The sequence below is a fragment of the Homarus americanus genome, unplaced genomic scaffold, assembly GCF_018991925.1.
Source record: "Homarus americanus isolate GMGI-L3 unplaced genomic scaffold, GMGI_Hamer_2.0 scaffold14467, whole genome shotgun sequence".
Classification (NCBI taxonomy): domain Eukaryota; kingdom Metazoa; phylum Arthropoda; class Malacostraca; order Decapoda; family Nephropidae; genus Homarus; species Homarus americanus.
Genome location: NW_024733734.1, coordinates 605,894 through 629,830, shown reverse-complemented (window position 1 = coordinate 629,830; position 23,937 = coordinate 605,894). Strand labels below are relative to the sequence as shown.

General features: G+C 40.3%; 1 protein-coding gene across 1 annotated transcript; it reads right to left on the bottom strand.

Moving 5' to 3' along the window:
- Positions 1-17,388: 17,388 nt before the first annotated feature.
- LOC121869870 lies at positions 17,389-18,654 on the bottom strand. The gene is made up of 4 exons (XM_042371435.1): positions 18,509-18,654; positions 18,075-18,244; positions 17,829-17,978; positions 17,389-17,630 (listed from the first exon to the last, which is right to left on the bottom strand). Exons 1-4 carry the CDS (start codon positions 18,652-18,654, stop codon positions 17,389-17,391), a joined length of 708 nt encoding a protein of 235 aa, XP_042227369.1.
- Between the last annotated feature and the right edge of the window lie 5,283 nt (positions 18,655-23,937).

Genomic DNA, 23,937 nt, shown 5'->3' with positions numbered 1-23,937 from the left:
TGGGCTGAGCTGCTTCTTTGCCAAGACTTGGGGGGCCTGTAAATCACTCCCATAATTAGTTTTTCTCTTCCTTCCGTGATTTCTACCCACACAGACTCGGTTCCTATTTCACCCTTTATTGAATTATTAATACAACATTTTAATGTATCCTTGACGAAGAGTGCGACCCCTCCCCCCTTCCTACCTTCCCTGTCCTTGTGAAAAAGGTTGTACCCTTCTATGTGGTACTCTGATAAAAAAATTTTGCTCGCCAGATTCATCCAAGTTTCGGTGATTGCTATGACGTCTACATTCTCGGTACATACCGCTCTCAGCAAGTCTATTTTATTTCTAACGCTCCTACTGTTTGTATAGTATACATTTAAACCTACCCTTCCCTGGTCCTGTTTTACCCCTTGTCCTGAGCAACTAATTTTACTTCCCAGGACCTGCTTGTTTTTTGACTCCCACTTTCCCCGACCTCTCTCTACTGGCGAAACCCCCCCTTCGGAGTGACAATTTCACGCTCCAGGGATGCAGACAACGTCTTTACCCCCTCACGAGACAAGTGTACTCCGTCGCGACAGTACAGGTAGTCGTTGCCATAGAATCGTTGCCAGTTATCAATGAATGCCCAACCATTGTTTGCACAATGTTTTTCCAGTCGGCAATTTATAGCAATTGCCCTGGACAGCCATTCACGACCAACCCCTCTTCTAGGCAAGACACCACATACTATCGGGATCCCTCCCCTATCTCTAATCTTCCCAGCGCCTCCCTATACCTCTTGAAAAGTTCCTCACTCCTAACCTTACCTATGTCGTTTCCTCCCACACTAAGACACACTACTGGATTGGTACCCTCCCCTGACAAAACCCTGTCTAACCTCTCGGCTACATGCCCTATCCCAGCCCCAGGAAAACACACCCTTGTCCTACGTTTCCTATCTCTCGCACAAAAAGCCCTATCTACAAACCTCACCTGGCTGTCCCCAACTACCACGACCTTACCTGTGGGCAGGGTTTGTACAACTGCCCTTTCCTCTCCTTGATCCATACCGTCCTGCCTCTTCTCTTCCTCGCCAGCTTCCTGCAGCACCTGGTAAGGGTTACTACGCTCCACACCCTGGTCAGCTTTCCTGAGCCTGACCCTAGTCCCCTTGGAGACAACCACTCTCCACGCCTGCTCCTCCTTCGTAGGTGCCCTGCTAGGCAGGACACCTACCTGAAGGAGTTCCGTCCTGAGGGCTTCATTTTCCCCCTTTAGAGTGTCAACCTCACTCCTCAACTGCCCCAGCTGCCTTAACAGAGTGGCAAGGAGGTCGTCTTTCCCCACACTCCCCTCCTCTTCCCCCACGACACAACGATCCAAGGCGGCCATTTTCCTTGGTCTCTAACGGGAGCACTTTCGGGCACGACCTTCTCCAAGTTGTAATTTATCTTTAAGAAATGAAAGTAGGTCTTTCACAGGTACTCTAGTGAACAGTGAATTTACATCAAAACTTATTAATTCGCAAGGTTCATTGTGTTTCTTGAGTTTATCAATTTAATCACTGCTATTGTGTATATGTGAATTAGATATTTGGCCTGTTAGAGGGGATAGCATCTTTACCAGCCACTTGGATAATTTGTAAGTAACAGAACCCACAGAACTCACGATAGGACGTAATGGATTGTTAAGCTTGTGTGTTTTGATCAATCCATACATATAAGGTAAAGTGGGATTGATTTGAGAGAGCTGTTTGATGAGATCGGGTTTTTTTTCAATAACATCTTCATTTTGGAATTAGATAACTTATTAATATTTTCCAAGGGATCTTTCGTAAGCTCACAATACGTGCTTTCATCACTAAGTAATGAATTCATCTTATCATTGTAGTCACTTTTATCCAAAATTACAATAGCATTAGACTTATCAGCCTTGGTAATATGGATATTCTTATTTCTTTTCAAGTTTATCAAGGCTGTTTCAAATCTTTTTGGAATGTTTGAAACAAATTTCTTATGTAAAACATTATGTATACAACCTTTAGCTATGGAAATATCTTCATTTGTAACATCTGACGACTTATTCTTTTCCAGGTTGATTATACTTTTAGCAATAGTAAGCGGATTAACGCACCGTTGAGTGATAGAAAACTTCCTACCAAAACCAAGAACAAGTTTCTCATTTGTCTGTAGATCATAAGATGATAAGTTTATGAACAAATTTGGATCATTCAATATGGTCCAGTAACTCTCGTCAAACAGAGCATTTAATTTGGCATTTAACCTTCTTTTTTGGGCTTTGTCAGTTTCACTAACAAGTTGATATGCAAAATCACGAATGGTGTGCCACTTATCAACACAAACACTATTTTGCATAAGTATTTTACACTGAGCACTGTGTTTGAAGGCTAATTTCACACTATTACTTGAACTCTTGATAAGGGAATCCAGCAATACTTTATCCAACTCAGAGAATGCTTGATTGTCCAGATTTCTTAGTCTACTTGGAAGACAGGACTGTGGATCTACATGAAATATATATACATATATATATATATATGTATATATATATATATATATATATATATATATATATATATATATATATATATATATATATATATATATATATATATATATATATATATATATATATATATATATATATATATACTGAACTTAAAGTGTTATCTATTCTGTGGATCAGGTAGTCTAGGAAAGGCAATTTACAGTCATGCTCTAATTTCACGGTGAATTTGATCGAGGGGGCTAAGTTATTAAGTTGTGGCAGGAAAGCTTTTAGGTCCTCATTACATGGCCAGAGACATAATACATCATCAACATATCTAAACCAGACTGCTGAAGGTGGTAAAATATTACTTAATAGTTTCTTTTCAAAGAATTCCATATATAGGTTGCTTAATACAGGTGAGAGTGGATTACCCAATGCCATATGTCTTTGGCCATGTAACGAGTACCAAAAAGGTTTCCTGCCATCACTTAATAACTTAGCCCCCTCGATCAAATTCACTGGGGAATTAGAGCATGACTGTAAATTGCCTTTCCTAGACTGTCTGATTCACAGAATAGGTAACACCTTTAAGTTCAGTATTTTTAGGAAACCTACTAATGTGTGTTCATACATTCATTATTATTCTGCCCACCATAATAGAGTCAAACAGTCAGTATTTTCATCAATGTTTTTACGTGCTTTGAGAATTTGCAGCCCGGAATTCATTGATGAGGAATATAAATATATCTATAATATTGGCTTGAACCTTAAATACCCTAGATCTTTCATAGACAAATGCCTTAACATTACTAAGAAATCTTTTTATAGAACCGATCCCAAGCCCACCCATGACCATAAGAATCTCTTAGTATTACCATTTCACAAAAATTTCTCTCAAATTCCTTTACAACTAAAAACATGGAACGTCAATGTGGCATTTAAAAACTCATGCGCTGTTAAACAAATGTTAATCAAGAACACCCCCAACAATACAGGTGGCTGCATTTATATGGTTCCTTGCAAGGAATGTAATATGTTTTACTTAGGCCAGACAGGTAAAGATCTTGTAACTAGACTTAAACAACATAAATATAGTGTTAGGACAGGCCAGGAATCAAATGCTTTGTTTGTTCATTTGAGGGATAATAATTGACTGGGATAATGCCTCCTCAATATTACCTTGTAATTCAATTGACAGTAGGAACATTATAGAATCCAGTCTCATTAAACATACCGAATCCGTCAACATGAATTTGAGTAATGGTATGTACAAACTGGATAATTTCGTAATTAAGAAGATTTGTAACCAGGTGAGAAGGTTAGGTCATCTTACCCTCTAACCTGACTAGCGACTGCTGTGGTGCTTTTGAAGATTAGTAGGGTCACTACCTAGTGACTTGACCATTGTGGACTTGATCTCACCCTCATCTTCTGTATATATATGCCTTGTTATGTATTTCTCCTTAGTCTGTACTCACCCCTGAACATGTGAATTACACGAAAGCGCTTGGGAACTTCGTATTTTCTTTTTTCCTTGTGGTTATCAGCACATATATATATATATATATATATATATATATATATATATATATATATATATATATATATATATATATATATATATATATATATATATATATATATATATATATATATATATATATATATATAGAACTGTTTATAGAACTGATCCCAAGCCCACCCATGACCATAAGAATCTCCTAGTATTACCATTTCCCAAAAATTTCTCTCAAATTCCTTTACAACTAAAAACCTGGAACGTCAATGTGGCATTTAAAAACTCATGCACTGTTAAACAGATGTTAATCAAGAACTCCCCCAATAATACAAATGGCTGCATTTATAAAGTCCCTTGCAAGGAATGTAATAGGTTTTACTTAGGCCAAAAGGTATAGATCTTGCAACTAAACTTAAACAACATAAATACAGTGTTAGGACAGGCCAGGAATCCAATGCTCTGTTCGTTCATTTGAGGGATAATAAACATTGTATTGACTGGGATAATGCCTCCTCAATATTACCGTGTAATTCAATTGACAGTAGAAACATAATAGAATCTAGTCTCATTAAACATACCGAATCCGTTAACATGAATTTGAGTAACGGTATGTACAAATTGGACAATTTTTTAATTAAGAAGATTTGTAACCAGGTGAGAAGGTTGGGTCAGTTTTCCCTCTAACCTGACTACCGACCGCTGCGGTGCTTTTATATAGATTAGTAGGGTCATTACTTATACTTGACCTCTGTGAACTTATTCTCACCCTCCTCTGTATATATATAAGTTGTTCTGCATTTCTATTTTAGTCTGTACTCACCCCTGAAGATGTGAATTACACGAAAGCGCTTGGGAACTTCGTGTTTTCTTTTTCCTTGTGGTTATCAGCATATACCTGGATCACGCGCACCTACAGTGATTTATTTGCGTATATATATATATATATATATATATATATATATATATATATATATATATATATATATATATATATATATATATATATATATATAAATTATATATCAGAGAAAATTCAACTGGGAATAAAACGCAGCTGGTTGGTCAAATGAATCATCGTGACAGTCCTAATGTGATAACCAACACGGGTGGTGGAAACAGCTCAGGTAGGAGGAGGTTGAACTTTCCAAGTAATTTACGCATGTCATTCCATGAGCGGTTGCTGTTGGCTGCTAAACGGGGAAGAGAGCATAAAACGTTTCAACCCCCTGCTTAACGAAGGTCGTAATAATTCCTAGCTGACTGCAGCTGGGGATGAGGCGGTAAAGTCTTTGACGATGACAGGATTTAAGGAAGTGATAATGGCGATGCCTCAGGACACAGAACAAGACACCAAGGTGATCGTTTTCATGTACCCAACTATCCAACCAGGAGCGAACTCGTAACAATGGTTTTAAATTAGACAAATCTAGATTTAGGCGTGATATAAGAAACACTGTTTTGGAAACAGAGTAGTGGATGAATGGAACAAGTTACCAAATATCATCATTAACTCGAATACGCTGAATTGCTTCAAACATAGTTTGGATGCTCATATGAGCAATAGGGGCTGGGTGTAAACGGGACTGCCCAGTATGGGCCAATAGGCCCGCTGCAGTTTCCTCCATTCTTATGTTCTTATGTTCCCTGTTATACTGGATCCTGAGAAGAAGAACCAAGTGGTAGCTTTGATGAAGAGAGACGTTCCGGAGAAGATACTCACTTCTGGAATAGGATATAGGAGAATTTCAAAGTTTATTGAACAACCTGTTTTGTGTTACAAGTGCAGCAGGTGGGACCATATGGCCTGGAAATGTCAAAGTGAATGTCGGTGACGTTACTGTGGAAAAAATCATAATTCAATAGAATGTGGAAATAAAATAAAGTTTGGCCAACATAAGAACATAAGAATGGAGGAAACTGCAGCGGACCTATTGGTCCATACTGGGCAGTCCCGTTTACACCCAACCCCTATTGCTCATATGAGCATCCAACCTATGTTTGAAGCAATTCAGCGTATTCGAGTTAATGATGATATTTGGTAACTTGTTCCATTCATCCACTACTCTTTTTCCAAACCAGTGTTTACCTATTTCACGCCTAAATCTAAATTTGTCTAATTTAAAACCATTGTTACGAGTTCGCTCCTGGTTGGATAATTTGAGTACCTTTGTAATGTCCCCTTTGTTTAGCTCTGCCTTCCACTTATACACCTCTATCATGTCGCCCCTCGCTCTACGTCTCTCAAGGGAGTGCAAATTAAGATGCTTTTACCTGTCTCTACACTCAAGGTTCCTAATGCCCGGGATTAGTCTTGTCATTCTCCTCTAAATTCTTTCCAAGGATTCTATATCCATTCTGTAATACGGTGACCAGAACTGAACTGCGTAATCCAGGTGTGGTTTCACATGAGCAAGATACAGTTTTAGGATGACCTCGCTAGTCTTGTAACTAACACTCCTTTGTATGAACCCAAGTACTTTATTTGCCTTGTTACGAGCAAAAACACATTGTTTACTTGGCTTAAGGTTCCTACTTATCATTACTTCCTAAATCTCTCTCGCAGTCGGATTTCTCTATGGCATCGTTGTTCATCTGGTATCTGGTTTCCCTGTTTACATCTCCTATGCTGAGTACTTTACATTTGTCGACGTTGAATTTCATCTGCCATTTTTCAGACCATTCGAAAAATTTGTTTAGATCTTCCTGTAGTTTTGCCGAGTCCTCGTCAGATTTGATAACACGTCCTATTTCAGTGTCATCAGCAAATTTACTTATGTTGCTGTCTATGCCGATATCTATGTCGTTTATGTATATAATAAACAATAATGGTCCAAGTACTGAGCCTTGGGGAACTCCACTTGTGACGTTGCTCCAATGGGACTTAGTGCCGTTAATGCTCACTCGCTGTTTCCTGTCCTGTAACCACGCCCTAATCCATTTAAGGATGTCACCTTTGATGCCATGAGCTTCTACCTTTCTAATTAGTCTTTCGTGGGGGACTCTGTCGAAGGCTTTGCTAAAGTCGAGATATACCACATCATAATTGTGCCCCTCGTCCACTGATTTGAAAACTAATGAAAAGAATGTTAATAGATTAGTTAGGCAAGAACGTCCGCTTGTGAAGCTATGCTGGGAATCATTGATCAATCGGTGCTTCTCCAGGTGATTTCGAATAGATTTTGAAATGATTGCTTCCAGTAATTTGCCTACTATTGATGTTAGACTGATTGGGCGGTAGTTAGAGGATAGTGATCTATCCCCCTTCTTGAAAATCGGTATTACATTGGCTATCCTCCAGGATTCTGGTACTACACCTGTTTTTAAGAACATGTTAAACAACTTTGCTAAGGGCATACTAAGCTCTTCCTTACATTCCTTTAATACTCTGGCAAATATCTCATCGGGACCAGGTGACTTATTAGGCTTTAGTTTGTCTATTTGCTTACTAACATCGTTACTAGTCACTACTATCTCACTTAATTTGTTTTCTTCACTATCTCTGAATAGAGTCGGTGCCTCGGTATCATGTTTAAATTTTCGGTGGTGAAAACTGTTGAAAAATATTTATTCAAATTATTGCTCATTTCTCCGTCGTTATTGGTGAGCTCGCCGGAGTCTGACCGTATTGGTCCAATCTTTTCTCGTGTTTTAGTTTGATACATTTGGTAGAATCCTTTGGGGTTTGTCTTCGCCTCCCTTGCTATCCTTACCTCATTATTCCTCTTGGCTTTCCTTATCTCGGTTTTAACCCTACTCGCCAATACCCTATAATAATCCCGGAGGTGAATTTCGCCACGATTTATCCTTCTACCTATAGCCTTCCTTTGGCCAATGATGTTCTTTAAATAATTATTTATCCATTTAGGGTCATTGTTGTCTGATCTGAGTTTTTTGTATGGTATGTTCTGCCTTTGTGCATTAAGTAACTCACTATTTAAATTGTCGTGGAACTCGGCAATCTCAGATCTCGTTATCAGGTCGGTGTCATCTGTCAGGTTCACGGCCAAGCGCGACACCCCCTCTCTCAGCTGCCTCTTTAAACTGTCAAAGTTTGCCCTTCTGAAATCTGGTACTTTAGTGGAATTTTCCTTATGTCTGCTCTGAAAATCTAACTGGAATCGAATTTCTTTGTGATCGCTGTTTGCAAGTTCGTTCCCTACCTCGACATTGCTAATGAGGTTTTCTCTGTTTGACAAAACTAAATCCAATATATTATTACCCCGTGTGGGTTCGGTTATATGTTGACTTAGGAAACAGTCCTGGATCGTCTCGAGAAAATCCTCTGATTCTGAGTTACCCGTAAGGTCAGTCCAATCTATTTGGCCAAGGTTAAAGTCGCCTACTATACAGACTTTGTTGTGTATGGAAGCCCTGCGCATTTCATCCCAGATAAGTCGCTCATTGACGCTATCAAGATTGGGGGGTCTATATATTACTCCTGTGATTAATTTTTCCCGACCGTCGCTTAATTCTATCCAAATTGTTTCTGTATTCCTCTCAGTTTTTATTTCCTTATTTATTTCACACTTCAGATTATCCCTAACATAGATTGCTACTCCGCCTCCTTTCCTGGTCTGCCTATCGGTATGGAACAGTTTGTAACCCGCAATTTGGTATTCGACTGGTAATTCACGTGTGTCTAGGTTGATCCATGTTTCAGTGAATGCAATTATATCGATTTCTTCGGTACATACCAAGGCCTTAATATCATCCATTTTGTTTCTCATACTTCTACTGTTCGCGTAGTATACATTTAAGTTAGTCGTGTTCTGAGTCCTCCCCTTACCGCGTTTAGTTTTAAACTCCCTGTCTAATTTAGTTTTGTCATCATTCCTAACACTATTTCCCTGTAATCTTTCGCCTTGTTTACCCGCTCCCACTGCAGTCTCCTCCACCCCCGTGCCCATATGTTCTCTTAGCAGTTTAAAGACTTCGATATCTTTTGAACTGCCCCCTCTAGAGCCCCAGCCAGGGTTGCTACTCCATCCCTAGACAGGTGCACCCCATCCCTAGCATAAAGGTCCCTTCTGCTATAGAAGTTGTCCCAGTTGTCAATGAATGGGACTGATATTGACTTGCAATATCTGTCAAGATGGTCGTTAACACCAACTGCCCTTGACAACCATTCACTGCCAACTCCCCTTCTAGGCAGGACATAGCATATGATAGGGATCCCTCCGTTAGTCCTAATACGATCTATGGCTGCCTTGAACTTATCAAGAAGTTCCTCGCTCCTACACCGGCCAATATCATTGCCTCCTGCACTGAGGCAGATAATGGGTTTGTTCCCATTACCAGACAACATATTGTCCATCCTGTCAATTATATCCCCCACCCCAGCTCCTGGCAAACACACCCTCATCCTATTTTTGTTTTTACCACAAAAGGCCCTGTCCATGTACCTTACCTGTGAGTCACCAACAATTAAAGTTTTTATACCTTCCTTGTCATCCCTGCCCCTGACTGTACTAACGTCCAATTCGTCTATCAAGGGACTGAACGGGTTGGTACACTTAGCTGTTGTTGTCGTTGTTGTCGGATCCACCGTGTGCTTCTTCACCACCAGCTTTGTCTTCCCACTACTCACAATTTTCCACTCGCTTGATTTTTCGTCAGACACTGGCTTTACTCGTCCAGCGTCTCCTTTTAACTTCGCCAGCTCTTTCCTTAATTTCAAGTTCTCCAACGTGGCCCTCTCAATTTCTAACTTGGCCCTCGCCAATTCTTCAGTGGACCACTCCAGTTTGGTCAACAAACTCTCATACCCAAGACCGCACATAGCACTGGCCATATCTGATAATTATCCCTCTGGAGCTAACCCTGCCGTGACCTTTCCCCTAGTGAGGTCAGAACACAACATGTTGTGCAATGCTGTTGTAATTGTGGGAACGCGCATAATGCAGGCTCCTCAATTTGTAATAAGAAGCCACAGATGCGTGGTGCACGGTGGCAGAGTAAGCTGCTCTTCTTATGGTGGAAGTGCAGCAGCGAGAAAAGGGGGGAGGACGAGGAATTGCAGGAGAGACAACTTTACCTTCAACTGAGAACGTGTGGAAGAAGAGGATGGAACAGAGTGACACGTTGAAGCTAACAAGAAATGATGCAAGGGCTGCACCGAAATTTGTTCCAGAAGATAAGGTAATTGATAAGTTTGGTGATGTGTATGGTGTCGTAGTTCAACTCAGGCAAGAAATTTAGATGATTAGAAAAAAGGTAGAGGACAACCAGAAGGTAATTGCCCATTTTTGTGAACATAGAAATATGAATATTGAACTAAACAGGAAGAAGGTTGAAAATAATACAGTGATAAATTCTGACAAGCCATCTTTGCTATGGGGGACCGAAAATGTGGACATTAGGGAAGAGATAACCCGCAAGTAGGATGACATACCATAAGTATTATATGATAAGGTATTAGCTCGAGTGAAAGAAGTAATAAAACAGTTTGTGAATGGGAGAATAAGATGAGTTTCTGTTGTTAATAGGGAAATTGTAGCATACTAGTTTACCTATGCTTTTATGTTATGTAAATAACATACTGTACGTCATAGGACCACATGTGCATGCTTATGCACTGTTGTATTGAGTAGATGTTTCTGTTTACCAGCTAAAATATAAATATTACAAGAGGTCTGTTTACTTAAGTTCGGAAAAACATACCGGTTTAATTGGTAATAGCTGACAAGCAGAATGGGTGTGAATGTTTGCGTGTTAAAATCTGCGTCCAAGGATGGTCTATATGTATTAACATCTATGTACAGTATATCCTCAAAGCTTGGATATTGTTGACATGCCTGAGATATTAATAATGCTAGACACGAAGTCCTGGGTACTATGGAACCCAGCAACATTAATTGAATGAGATGGTTACACTCCTTGGAGGAGTTTGATGATATTGAAATATTGGGAATCATGAGCCTACCCACATATATGGAGGAAGGTTAGATTGTGCAGTATGTTTTAATACATGTGGAATAAGAGCGAATGCTGAGACATTTAGGGATTTGCTTAGTAATCATTTTGCATTACGAATTACTATACATGTTAACAAAATACAAAGTTAATTAATCGGAAAAAATATTGGTAGCCGGAAGACAAAAAAGGAACTGATCTCTACTATACAGGATTGGTATACATTTTATGAACCAAAAAATGCTGATAGCTAGTACAAAAGAAGAGGTGTGTCTTGTGCACAAGGAAGGACGTCTGCATCTCCTGCAGGCGCAACGTCTGTGCACGCCACTTCTACTTACTCTGCCTTGAGTGCCAGTGAAACTAGGTAAATATCATTATTTTATGTATCAAACTAATATACATATTGTATGTTAATTTTATCTCTAATTTCATGCATAAAAATCATTACACATGGTCCATATAGGAACTACAAAGTGCCCTATATGAAACGTAAAAAAACGCATAAGAAATTGCTAATTTTCATTTCCATTTCCTGCAATGTTCTGGCGGTGCCTGGTGGCCAGACGAGGAAAAATTGAGTGTACCTCAAGCATTTTTTTTATTTTGTTTTATATGAACATAAGTGTAAAAGGGTAAACAAATGCAATCTATATTTTCGTATATTCAGCTTTTTTCAGTCAGAAATCTAGCTTGGACCTTTAAATGTTTGTATATGCCTTTAAATTTCATTAAATGGAACTTCCTCTGGGTTCTGTGTGACCCCCCCCCCATTACCTTAGATGTATTCACATTTATACCATTACCTATCTAAGGTTAAAAACAGATTGGTCCACGGCTGGACTAAACTCCATAGAAAAAGGTGCAAAGAGAATGGAGTGCAAGTCCAAATGATAAGATAATAAGGAAGTACTGAAAGAAACTGCAAACATGTGTAATGAAATCAAGCAAGAGGCGAGGAATATATACTGGACAATCTTTTTAGGGAGAATTGCTAAAGCAAGGCAAGAGCTTGGATGACATATGGAAGGAAGTGAATAAAGTGCGAGGTTTCCGAAGTAAGGGCATCTGTTACGAGTGAGTGTTCAATGGTTGGTTGCAGATTCGCAACGTGAACGTCTTTTGTTTGTGACGTCATTTCCGCCCACCTCTGCTCGTATAGTTTTACCTCTCAAGAGCCGGGTGACGGGCTGACGGCAGTATTGGGGTGGCAGTCATAAGTTAAGTATCTCCTTTCCAATTGCATAGTATATTTCTAGTGGTATAATGTGTGAACCTTGATCGACTTTTAGAACACTTTGTATTATATGTGAGATTGTTGTTAGTCATATTTTAGAATTCCACGGAAAATAACATACTTATTTATGAGGTACGTGTGGTGGATAACCACGTTGTTCATGGCAGTTGCTAATTTAAATAAGTGTTTAGTCTTTACTTTAATGTTCATTATTTTCTCACTCGGTTGAGTCACTTATTTGATCAGATTTAGTTTGTATTTGTTTATTTTTGTTCATGACTGATATGTTTTATTGTTTGTTTATTAATATAAATTCTGTAATTAAATGTATTTCATGAATTTCAATTAACCCCATAGTGGGGGGATCTATTCCATGCACCTATAATACAAAGAGAAGTTGAATTTGTGTATTGTTACACCCTAAGAGGCCAAGGTCGTAACAATTTGGCGACCTTGCCAGGATAGGTCCCTTTATCACTCCTAAACTATTGGGAATATTTAGATATAAACATTCTTTATTGATTAATCATGGCTACTTTGGATGTTGAGGAGTTTGTTGAGAATCCATCCGCGAAAATGTTGAAAGACTGTGCTCGTTGCACACCAGACACTATCCAGCTTTAACCACAGCTGCACTTCCCCCGCTGTTCGATTCCAACTCTGCTTGTGTACTTATCTGAGGTTCCTGGGGCTCATGGGCGGATTCCCCAGTCCTTCACTATTCGGCTGTCAACTCTGGTCACCTACTCCAGCTACTGCCGTGGCTGCCACGTGATCGCCACTTCCTCCACGCCCTATCCACCGTTCGTGCCCTGGTGTCTCTCCTGTGTGGCAAGACATTGCCCACCAACGCCGGCACCACTTGAGGAAGCTGCCCTGGACCTTCCCCCTGAGAGCGGATCACCGCGTTACCAGAACATTCCACCGTGCTAGTTAGGAGAAAGATTTATCTACAACCGTAGGAAATACATGTACTTTGTTGTATTGTTTTGTTTCAAATAATTGTTTGACTCCAGTGCCGTTTAATTAATATTTGTGTGAGTGGTGTAAGAGTTAAATTATTGTGATTATTTTTGTAGTAAAGAGATGTCAATCTCTAACGGTTGTTTGTTACCCCTTGGAAACACATGGTTCTTGACTTTCCTTTTTATAAGATCCTCATTAGGCTGGCAAAGAAATTTATATCCTACAGGCCAGGCATTTACAAGTGGCTGTCATGCCAGGATAATCTCTAACCTTAGTTTCTGAGGGTTAATATTCGTTACCGGTGTTTCTTGTAAGTCGCCGCTTGCTGTCTGAGTCCCAGAAGTAAGCGTTTTGGTGCTTATCCCTTCCTTCTGTTGCTCTCCCTCGTACTAGGGAAGTCAATTAGTGTTGGTTGGGGTGCACTGAGGATGTTGCCATAGCATTTTGTTGTTGATTCACCTGGTGCGGTTTTTCTTCCTGAGGTGATTTAACTGGACTGGGTGCGAAACAAGGTTTCCTCCAGCCGGATCAAATCATTTAATGGTTTGAGCCACTAAGTAGTTACATTTGGCTAGTTGCGGGTAAGTTGTTTAATTTGTCACTTTGGCTCTTGGCCTTTTGTATCATTATGTCTAGTTTTGAGAAGTTGAAAGGTCAAGCGGCGGCTCTGGTTCTGACAGGTGCGGAGGTTGGTCGGTTTGTTATCACCCAACAGACTGCCGAGAGAGAGGAGCGCAACAAAGAGAAAGGAACGCGAGAGAGAGAGAGAGAGAGAGAGGAGCGCAACAAAGAGAAAGGAACGCGAGAGAGAGAGAGAGAGAGAGAGGAGCGCAACAGAGAGTTCAAATTAGCTAAATTACTGGCAGAAAAGAACTTAGAACTAGCTAGGATTAATGCTCAAAGTAGACCAGAATCCTTTGGCCCTATACAAGATAATGTTGTAAAACCTAGTTTGCCTGTTTATCGTGAAGAATACATCGACTCCTACCTGGTTAGGTTTGAACGGGTAGCTGAGCTGCTGGGTGTGGACAAAGATAGCTATGCTGTAAGATTAGGTAGCCTACTGAGTGGGAAACCGGTACAGATTTATACGTCCTTGTCTGCCGACATCATTAGAGATTACTCTTTGTTGAAGCAAGTTCTCTTGCGAGGTTTTAACAAGACTTCTGATGGTTATCGTGTTGATTTTTGCAGAGCAAAGATTAGGGAAGGGGAAACTTACCAGCAATTTTCAATCCACCTGGGTCATTTGTTTCAACAATGGCTAGAGGCGTCAGAGGTTGATGAAACCTTTGCGTCTCAGTAAATTTATGATATTGGATCAGTTTGTCTTCTCTACAGCCAGACCTGAGAATATTCATCAAGGAATGCAGGCCAGCGACGCTAGGAGAAGCTGTACCACTTGCTGACAACTGGGCGTCCGCTCGCAACGCCTAACCCAAGTCTCCCACCCCTCCAGTAAAGAACACGTAGCCTCCGTCCTCCGAGGAACCATTCCCAGGAGTAGAGAGGAGTAATTCACCGGCCGTGCTGTGCCACAACTGCGGAGGAGGACACATTCGTTCTCGTTTTCCCAGGAATCCCCGTGCCTTCAAATCTACCGACATTCATCAGCCCAGCTACGAGGTCGGATTCTGTTTGGAAGACAGGAGCTGTCCCCGTTATTGCGTCAGTGGAACGATAAATGGGTCTTGGGCATCGACTATCATTAGGGACACCGGTTGCTTGTGTATTATTGTCTCTGAAGAAGCCCTGCCTGACGCTGACGTCTCCAGGTGCTCGAAGGTTAGTGTCGCCGATTATTTAGGCCATGTTGACCAATTCCCTGTTAGGTGCTGCCTGCATTGCCCCTATTTCATTGGTTGGTCTGATGTGGTAAGAGCGCCTATTAAATTCGCTAATGTTCTCATTGGTAATGTTCCCGGAGTTCGTGACCCTAACGACCCGGATCCCTTAAAACTCTCCTCGCCACCTGCCGACGTCGCCTCGCCACCTGCCGCCGTCGCCTCGCCACCTGCCGCCGTCGCCTCGCCACCCACACACGCCACATCACTTCTAGCAAAGGCCCAAGCTGTGGAGACACGGTCGTGTACCACTCTGACGCGGGTGAGGAAGAAGACGACTTCCGGAAAGGAGGACCAGGCTAGAGATGGGTCTGTTTACAAGTTTGTTTGTATTGATAGTCTATTACATAGGGGTTGTGTGTCATCCAAGCAGCCAGCCAAAGTAGGTAAAATTTTACTGGTTGTCCCTGCTGATTATCGTAGCAACATTCTCTCTGTAGCTTACGAAAGCACCCTAGCAGGCCACTGTTCTCGTAGGAAGACTTGTATGAAGGTTGCTGATCAATTACATTGGCCAGTTATGGTAGCGGATATTAGAGGCTTTTGTAGGAGTTGTGATCGGTGTCAGCGCATGTACGCCAAGGGTAGTGTCCGTCCTGTTCCTCTTAAACCTTTACCCATCATGACAGAGCCATTTTCTCGGATCACACTACATTTTTTGGACCGCTCTCACCCCCTTCCTCTAAGAAGCCTAAATTATATCAAGCTAATTTGTTAAAGAAATATCCTAGCAGGGCCCACATTAACTATGCTCTTGTTCTTGACGACGTGCCCAAGCTGGAGTCCGTCGAGGCACTACCCTGCAAGAGTTCGTGCGAAGTTCAGGCGCCAGACTCGGATGATCTCGGTTGTCAGTTACCGATAACACCAGATGGTATAGAAGAATCCTCTACGAATGGCAATGGACCCAAACGTAGACCTTGACTGAAGTGGATCCCACTTGCAGTTCCCTGATACGGCCTTACGATATTTGAATATCATGTTACCACCTTTTTTTAATGTGACCACTCTCTAATTTTTATTTTGATCCGTATAGCTAACCATTTGTTGCAGGATTATACTTTGTTGTACTAATCTTAAGCTTTAATCTACCTTACAGTAGAGTTTTGTTGGGGGAGCTGTGCCAGGGCTGTAACGAGCAGGATGGTTGTCCGCCGCTCGTTTGCTTGTTCGCGGCCCCACTAGGGGTGAGAAGGTCGCTGCTGCCTCGTCGCACACCAGTTAGATCCAGCCTTGACCACAGCTGCACTTCCCCTGCTGTTCGATTCCAACTCTGCTTGTGTACTCGTCTGAGGTTCCTGGGGCTCGTGGGCTGATTCTCCAGTCCTTTACTATTCTGCTGTCAACTCTGGTCACCTACTCCAGCTACTACCACGGCTGCCACGTGATCGCCACTTCCTCCACGCCCACCAATGCCGGCTCCAAGTGAGGAAGCTGCCCTGGACCTTCCCCCTGAGAGCGGATCACAGCGTTACCAGAACATTCCACCGTGCTGGTTAGGAGAAAGATTCATCTACAGCCGTAGGAAATACCTGTACTTTGTTGTATTGATTGTTTTATTTCGAGGAATTGTTTGACTCCAGTGCTGTTTATTTAATATTTGTGTGAGTGGTGTCAGAGTTAAATTATTGCGATTATTTTCGTCGTAAAGCGATGGCAATCTCTAACGGTTGTTTATTACCCCTTGGAAACTTATGGTTCTTGACTTTCCTTTTCATAAGAACTTGATTAGGCTGGCAAGGGATTTATATCCTACAGGCCAGGCCTTTGCAGTCAGTGAATGAGACGGCTGGTAGGTTTACTGATTGTGTCAATATGTGCTTATACATATGTGTGTGTGTGTGCATAAATTCATATATAAGTTAAAATCTTCCTGTAAAATATTATTAGTTTATAAATATTAATATTGTAAACTCCTTGGAACAACCTGCCAGAGTGTGGTGTGACGGCACCGAGTGCAAGCTCTTTCAAGACCAGACTTGACCAACACTGGAACAGGTTCAGATACATTCAGGAGCCAGTGCATGCTTAGTACTTGCCAACAGTGCGTAACCAAGACGTAACCTACAAACCAAGTGGCTAGCGAGCCGATCAGTGGAAAAGAGGGTAAAAGCAAAAGAAGTAAAAGTATGCTCAGTACTTCCTAAGCTTGCCAAAACAATTGTTGCTTAGAATAGAAAATAATCGAAACACCTACAGTAATTTACAGTACAAACATTATAATACCAAATTTACCGGCATAACACTACCCCCCTCCCCCCTAATCCTTGTGTCGCCCCGACACACTTATTCACTATATACATGATAATCCTGAAACTTGGTAGGTCTCCTCTTCTTCTGCTGCTGCCGCCAACGTACTGTGATATCTTTAAAGATCTCCCTTGTTGCAGCAACCTCGGCCACATCCTGCGATTGGTGCTCCTCTTCCTGGTTCATGGTCGGGTTCTCCGGATTGGTACAGCCCTGAGTTCTTCGGTGGTAGGTGACAGCTCCTCAGAGTCTTCCCAGGTGTACTGCCCTGGCCCATGATACTGCCACAGACGATTGACGTGAACTACCTTCGGTTGAGCCTTCCTTCCTTCCTGTTCCGGTAGGTCATATTTGAAAGGCGCCCCAGTACCGTGTATGGTCCTTCCAATGGACTCTGCCACTTCGGTGAATGACTCTCCTTCCTCTGAGGGTTATACAGCCAGACCTTATCACCGTCCATGTAACAGACATGGCTTGCTTTTACATCATGGTTTCGCTTCATCACTTCACCCGAGAACTCCAGAGCTCCTCTAACTTGATGGTGGACTTCCGTCAACCTTTCTTGGAGGCTTTTGACGTAGCGGGTGGTTTCTTTGGGAAGTTCTTCATCAGGTGGTCTTACTGTCAGCAGGTCCACTGGAAGCTGCAGTTTGTGACCCAACATCAGTTTTGCCGGTGTCTATGCAGCTGACTCGATATGCTATCAGCAGAGTAGGCAGCTTCTGGTCCCATTCTGTATGCCCCTCAACACAGTACTTGGCCAGTTCTCGTCCTAAAGTCCAATTAAATTTGTTACCATTCCATCTGACTGCGGCCGAAGTGGAGTGGTCCTAGTCTTCCTTTTTGCCCAACAGTTAACAGCACTTGCTGAACACAGCTGACTCAGAATTTTTGCCCTGGTCCGAGTGCAACTCCTGGGGTACACCAAACCGACAGAAGAACTGGTCCACCAGCACCCTGGCAATCGTGGCTTCCAGATTTGGGATGACATAAGCTTCTGGCCACTTAGTGAAGTAATCCATGGCCCCGAAGATGTACCTAATCCCATCTGCAGTGAATGGCAGAGGTCCTGCAATATACACTGCGACCCTCTGCATTGGTGCACCTGCATGGTATAACTGCAGTGGGGCACACGTGTGTAGCTTTGGTCCCTTCTTGGCGCAGCAGGCATCACATGAACGGCACCTTTGCCGAAGGCGACTCAGGGTCTTCTCCAGTCACAGATGTCCACTGGATGGATTCTTGTGCATCTCTTTCAGGATCTCTGATCTCATCTTCCGGAGAAGCACTGTCTACCAGTACTTGTTGAGGCCATCGGTAGTCACCCACTGGCGCTGCAGCAGACCATCCTTCAGCCGAAGAGCATCCCACTGCGCCCAGTAGCTTTTAGACGTAGGACTTGCTCCAGAGATCGTCTCCCACGCTGGCTGCACTGAGCTCTGGTTCATCCACTCGACCACTGGTCGCAGGCAGGGCCGGATTTACCAGTAGGCCATTGGCCCTGGGTCCACCGGTATCTGGGGGCCCACTGAAACTAATTTGTCGTGCAGCGTGCCAGCGAATAACCTTGTTTCAAGTGTACACCGAGTATTTCATTATATAATATATTCACAACCAAAAGGGCCCCTGTACAATAAGTATAGGGCCCGGAGTATGGGGCATCTGTACAATAAGTATAGGCCCGCAGTGGTCTTCAACTGGTGGGCCATGGGGTGGTTCTCAGGTGGGCCACGGGCTGTATTCCTAGTCATTACGACGATAATGGCGATCACAGTCATCATCACGATGCATTGTGTATCGGGATGCAACCACCCGACGCTCAGCGCCATATTGTTAGTCGCTTACATAAGCCTTTAACTAGGAATATAGCGTGTCTAAACACTACGCTTCGTTTCGTATGGCCGCACAAACGTTTTCCATGTGCGTGTGCCAAATGCATTATTTCACATAATTAGAAAGACGGTTTAGAGAGATATTTACTTATTTTATACCGGCACAATAATATTTATTGTAAAATATCTTTTTTTATCAAGTTGAACTTTAGTATCTGTTCTAAACAAATTACAGATTTTTTTTTCATCTGTGTACTTGGCAAAAATGTTTGCTCGTTTGTTATCAAACATGGAGAGGAGAGAACGTTCTGCAGCCCTGTCAGTAACCCTGCACATAGCAATTTTGCGCCATATCGAGCAAAGGCCAGTCGTTGAGGACAGCTGTACTAGTACTGTAACACAATAAATGATAGCAAAAGAAAGGCCTGGGATGAAATTACTGCCTCATTAAACGCCAGCAACCCAGATGAACTCCCTCCCACAGCCAAGGAGTAAGTATATGCTTAATTCGAAGTTTAGTACTTAAAAAATCAAGTTTTTTGCCGTTAGGTTACTAAATTGAGTAGGATTACAGTATTTAAGTGACGGGTCATGTGAGGAGTCCCACCCCCTACCGAAGTAGACAGAAGGAAAGCTCCCATCTCATCTCCCAATTTTCCCTTCCTTCATATAATTTTATGATCTCGTTGAGTTATATATCAGAATAAATGTTTTTTACGTCTACTTTCATAAATTATATTTGCTATTCGATACGGGTGTCTGAGTAAGATTAACCATATAGTTTAATATGTGAAAGTGCAGCTATTGATTTATTTTTACTCCTCAGAGTGCTAGGTTAAAATTGTGTACGATATCTGAAAAATTATGAATTCATAATGAAAGAACTGGTATGCAGGGTAGGTCCCCTTGTTTGAAATCTTTAATTGCCAGTGAATAACTTGAACAAAGCATGGAACACTAAAAATTAATGCTTTATTTTCATGTTTTATTTCTAGTAGGCTAATAATTATATACCAAAAATGACAATTAATACAATTTTTTTAATACTACAAATCGGTAAATAAAAAACATTGATAAAAAATTATGGTTAAGTGTAAAAAAATATTGTGGATCAGTCATATTTAATATTTGGTTAGGTAGGTTCAGTTAAGGTGAGGTTAGGTTAAGTTAAAGTTAGGTTAGGTGAGGTTAAGTTAGATTAAGTTACAATTAGGTTTGATTAACTTAAATTTAGTTAAAGTTAGGTTAGGTTAAAACAAAGTTAGGTTTAGTTAAAAATAGTTTAGGTTAAAATAAGTTAGGTTAAGTTAAAAATAGGTTAGGTTAAGCTAAAGTTAAGCTAAGTTAAGTTAGGTAAGGATAGGTTATTTTAAGTTAAAGTTAGGTTATTTCCATGTTTTGTGCCAGTTATTCTCTGACATTGGGGGGCAATTATCCTAGAACCAAGCTATACAGCATATAACTCTATATGAAACAGATATTATTCTGCAGATTTGGTGTACTTTCCATTAGTTGCCTGGCAATACACACTTGGTAAGCCAAATTATTCTGGCAAGATAAATTCAAACAGGTCTATGCTCAGTTTCTGAAGGTTCACCTACAAAAACTTGTCAGAAGCATGAGCTTAGTTATATATCAAAATAAATGTTTTTATGTCTACTTTTATAAATTATATATGCCTATATTCTATTCGATGCGGGTGTCTGAGTAGGATTGACCATAGAGTTTATATGTGCAAGTGTTAGCCATTGGTTTATTTTTACTCCTAAGCGTGCTAGGTTAAAATTGTGTATGATATCTGAAACAAAAATTAAATTCATAATGAAGGAACTGGTATGGAGGATACATCATTAAAACGGTGCTTCAGCCATACTGTGTTAGGTTCTCTTGTTTGAAATCTTTAATTGCCAGTGAATAAATTGAAGAAAACATGGAACACTAAGAATTAATACTTTATTGACATGTTTTATTTTTAGTAATAATTTTATACAAAAGATGACAACTACAAAATTTTTTTTAACACTACAAATCAGTAAATGCAAAACATTGATAAAAAGTTATGGATAAGTGAAAGAAATTAGTGGAACAGTCATGTTTAATATTTGGTTAGGTAGGTTAAATTAACGTAAGGTTATGTTAAATTAAAGTTAGGTTAGATGAGGTTAAGTTAGATTATGCTACAATTAGGTTAGATTAACTTAAGTCTAGTTAAAGTTAGGTTAGGTTAAAAATAAAGTTAGGTTAAGTAAAAAATAAGTTAGGTTAGGTTACAGTTAAGCTGGGTAAGGTTAGGTCATTTTAAATTAAAGTTAGGTTATTTCCATGTTTTGTTCCATTTATTCACTGACAATGGGTGGCCATTGTCATAGAACGAAGCTATACAGCATATAACTATATATGAAACAGGTATTATTCTGCAGATTTGGTTTGCTTTACATTAGGTGCCTGGAAATATTTTACGACCATGACATGCTTCAAGAAAAATTGGCAAGTATGGGGCTGGTGTCCCCACATAATTAGCAAGCCAAAATATTCCGGCAGGATAAGCTTCAAACAGGTATAGGCTCAGTTTCTGAAGTGTCACCTCAAATGACTTGTCAGAAGCATACGAGTCATCATTACTAACATCATAATAATTTTTATAGCAGATATGACTGTAGCCGAGTAGATATGTGTTAGCCTGTTTTAGGGGCCCACTTAAATTTTTTTTCTATGTTTGTTTTAGATATACTGATGTAAGTGAACATCAGCATCGTAAAGTATAAACATGTTTTCTTTCTCAATTTTTAATGGTCAATTTACATTTTTTAAACATATATACAGCTCCTACTAGACTAACGACCTTCTCTTCTACTACAACCCTCACTTACGACCTGCCTCAGTCATACCGATATTTGATCAAATTACATATTTTCGAGTCACAACGTCAGTACACAGACAAAATTTTCTTTATATAATTCACTTTAAAATGGTTGGCTAGCTTAAAAGTGAGGTTGTTGTGGTGCTGAGAATAGAAAGAGAAACACATAAAAGATTTTCTATGTATTATTTATGCATTTTCGACTTAAAACCACTTTGCCCATAGACATTGGTAATGAAAGCATGATAAAAGCCTATGCTGTTGCTATAATTATTTATGTTTGTGCTGTATACAGTATTTATTTTGTTATGTTTCCTCCAGAACTAAAAGCCGAGATGTACAGCAAAGAAAAATTCTAGCAAAGACAGGTGGTGGTCCACCACTCAAAATATCGGTAGCTTCAGAAGAAATGGTCTTGGCATCATCACTGATGGGGGCAGAATTGTCAATGGCTGATGACATTTACGAGACCTTCAATAAACCAGTACATGAAGCAAATAATACCTTAGAAAATGTGCAGCTAGGTGAGAATATTACAGAAAAGTGATTGATTTATACAGTTGCGTGCATTCATAACTCCCATTGCTCAATCTCCTTTTGCTATCTAAAAATCAAACGGGAACTGTGGCTGACAGCTAAATATTTTATGTTATTTTTCTTAGGTCAGTTTTACCTTTACCTTATACACGTGTACTGACACAGTGTACTGTTTCAGTATGTGCCGAGGTGCTCGAGCAACCCAGAGTTCGTGGCATGCGGAAGACTTCTGCAAGTGTGCCTTCTGCTTCACTTACTCAGTCCTATGATCCACTTGTTTTACCTGGTCCAACCCCAGGGCCATCAACTGTATCTTCTGCACAATTTACTACAGTTTCATCTACTGTTTATCGACCTCTAATTTCACCCTCTGTTCCTATCTCACAAGTCAATGTTCCTGCCTCACCAGTCATTGCTCTTGCCTCACCAATCATTGCTCCTGCCTCGCCAGTCAATGCCCCTGACTCACTATCGAGTGATCCTGCCTCACCCCCTCCTGCTCATGCTTCCAACCAACACCTTTATTCAGCGTCTAGGGTATCTGGTTCTCGGCCAAGGAGCACACCAAGGCGAACTAGGAGGGTGACAAGTGTGTATGAAATGTGTGATAAAAGACAAGAAGAGTTACATAAATATATTTTATACAGATTGAAAAGGGAGCATGAGGAGGAAATGAAACTGAAAAAAAGAAATGATGTCAACACAAAAACTACAAAAAAAAATTAAGTGAAACTGCAATTGCATCGACTGAAAAGACACATGAAAAATTGAATAATTCTTTGGAATTGTTAGATAAGGTTTTAAGGAAAGCAGGAACTGCATATGATGCCATGGCTAAAACATATGAATGATGTTGTAATATTTCAGAAATTGGCATCTAAAGTAAAAGTTAATCTTTTTATTTCTTACATATTCAACTAATTTTATTTGAAGGAAATAAACATACATGTGTTTATTTTGACAAAGATTTTCTTTGTTTACAAAAGCTGTCATAAGTATGGCAGGTAATTATTTTTTGGGGGGTGAATATTTATAATATACATGAAGGCTGTGATTTTCAAAAATTGAATTTATTTCCTGTGATAAAGAATAAAGTTTTGTTTGCAGTATGCAGGTATTTATAAAATATGTTATACTGTGCAAAGTACTGTATAGAGGATATGTTTCTTTTATTAAATTTTATGCATTGATATAAATAGCTGTAGAGAAGGAATGAACCATTTCTTTTTGTGCCCAAGATAGAAATAGTTTCATGTCAGTTACAAATATTGTCCAAAGTTTGGCAGTTAAGATTTCTTTTTATATATCTATAATATAAGCTGTGAATTTCAGGAAATGCAGAGCTATGTATAGAAAAATTAAAGTTTATTTTCTTAATTTTTACACATTTATAAAAAAAAATATATATTTCTTTCCTTTTGTTGTCTTCATAAAACCTCACTGGTGAATTACCTTACATATTGAGTTATGCTCCATTATTAAAGACCATAATGAAGTAAAGA

What these genes read in the sequence shown, in the direction of transcription:
- LOC121869870 (XM_042371435.1), bottom strand. Translation starts at nt 18,654, where the DNA reads ATGAACCAGAGCTCAGTGCAGCCAGCGTGGGAGACGATCTCTGGAGCA. An exon ending in TTCTGAGTCAGCTGTGTTCA is followed by an intron (nt 17,979 to 18,074) that starts GCAAGTGCTGTT and finishes ATTGGACTTTAG; the next exon opens with GACGAGAACTGGCCAAGTAC. An exon ending in TTCCAGTGGACCTGCTGACA is followed by an intron (nt 17,631 to 17,828) that starts GTAAGACCACCT and finishes TATAACCCTCAG; the next exon opens with AGGAAGGAGAGTCATTCACC.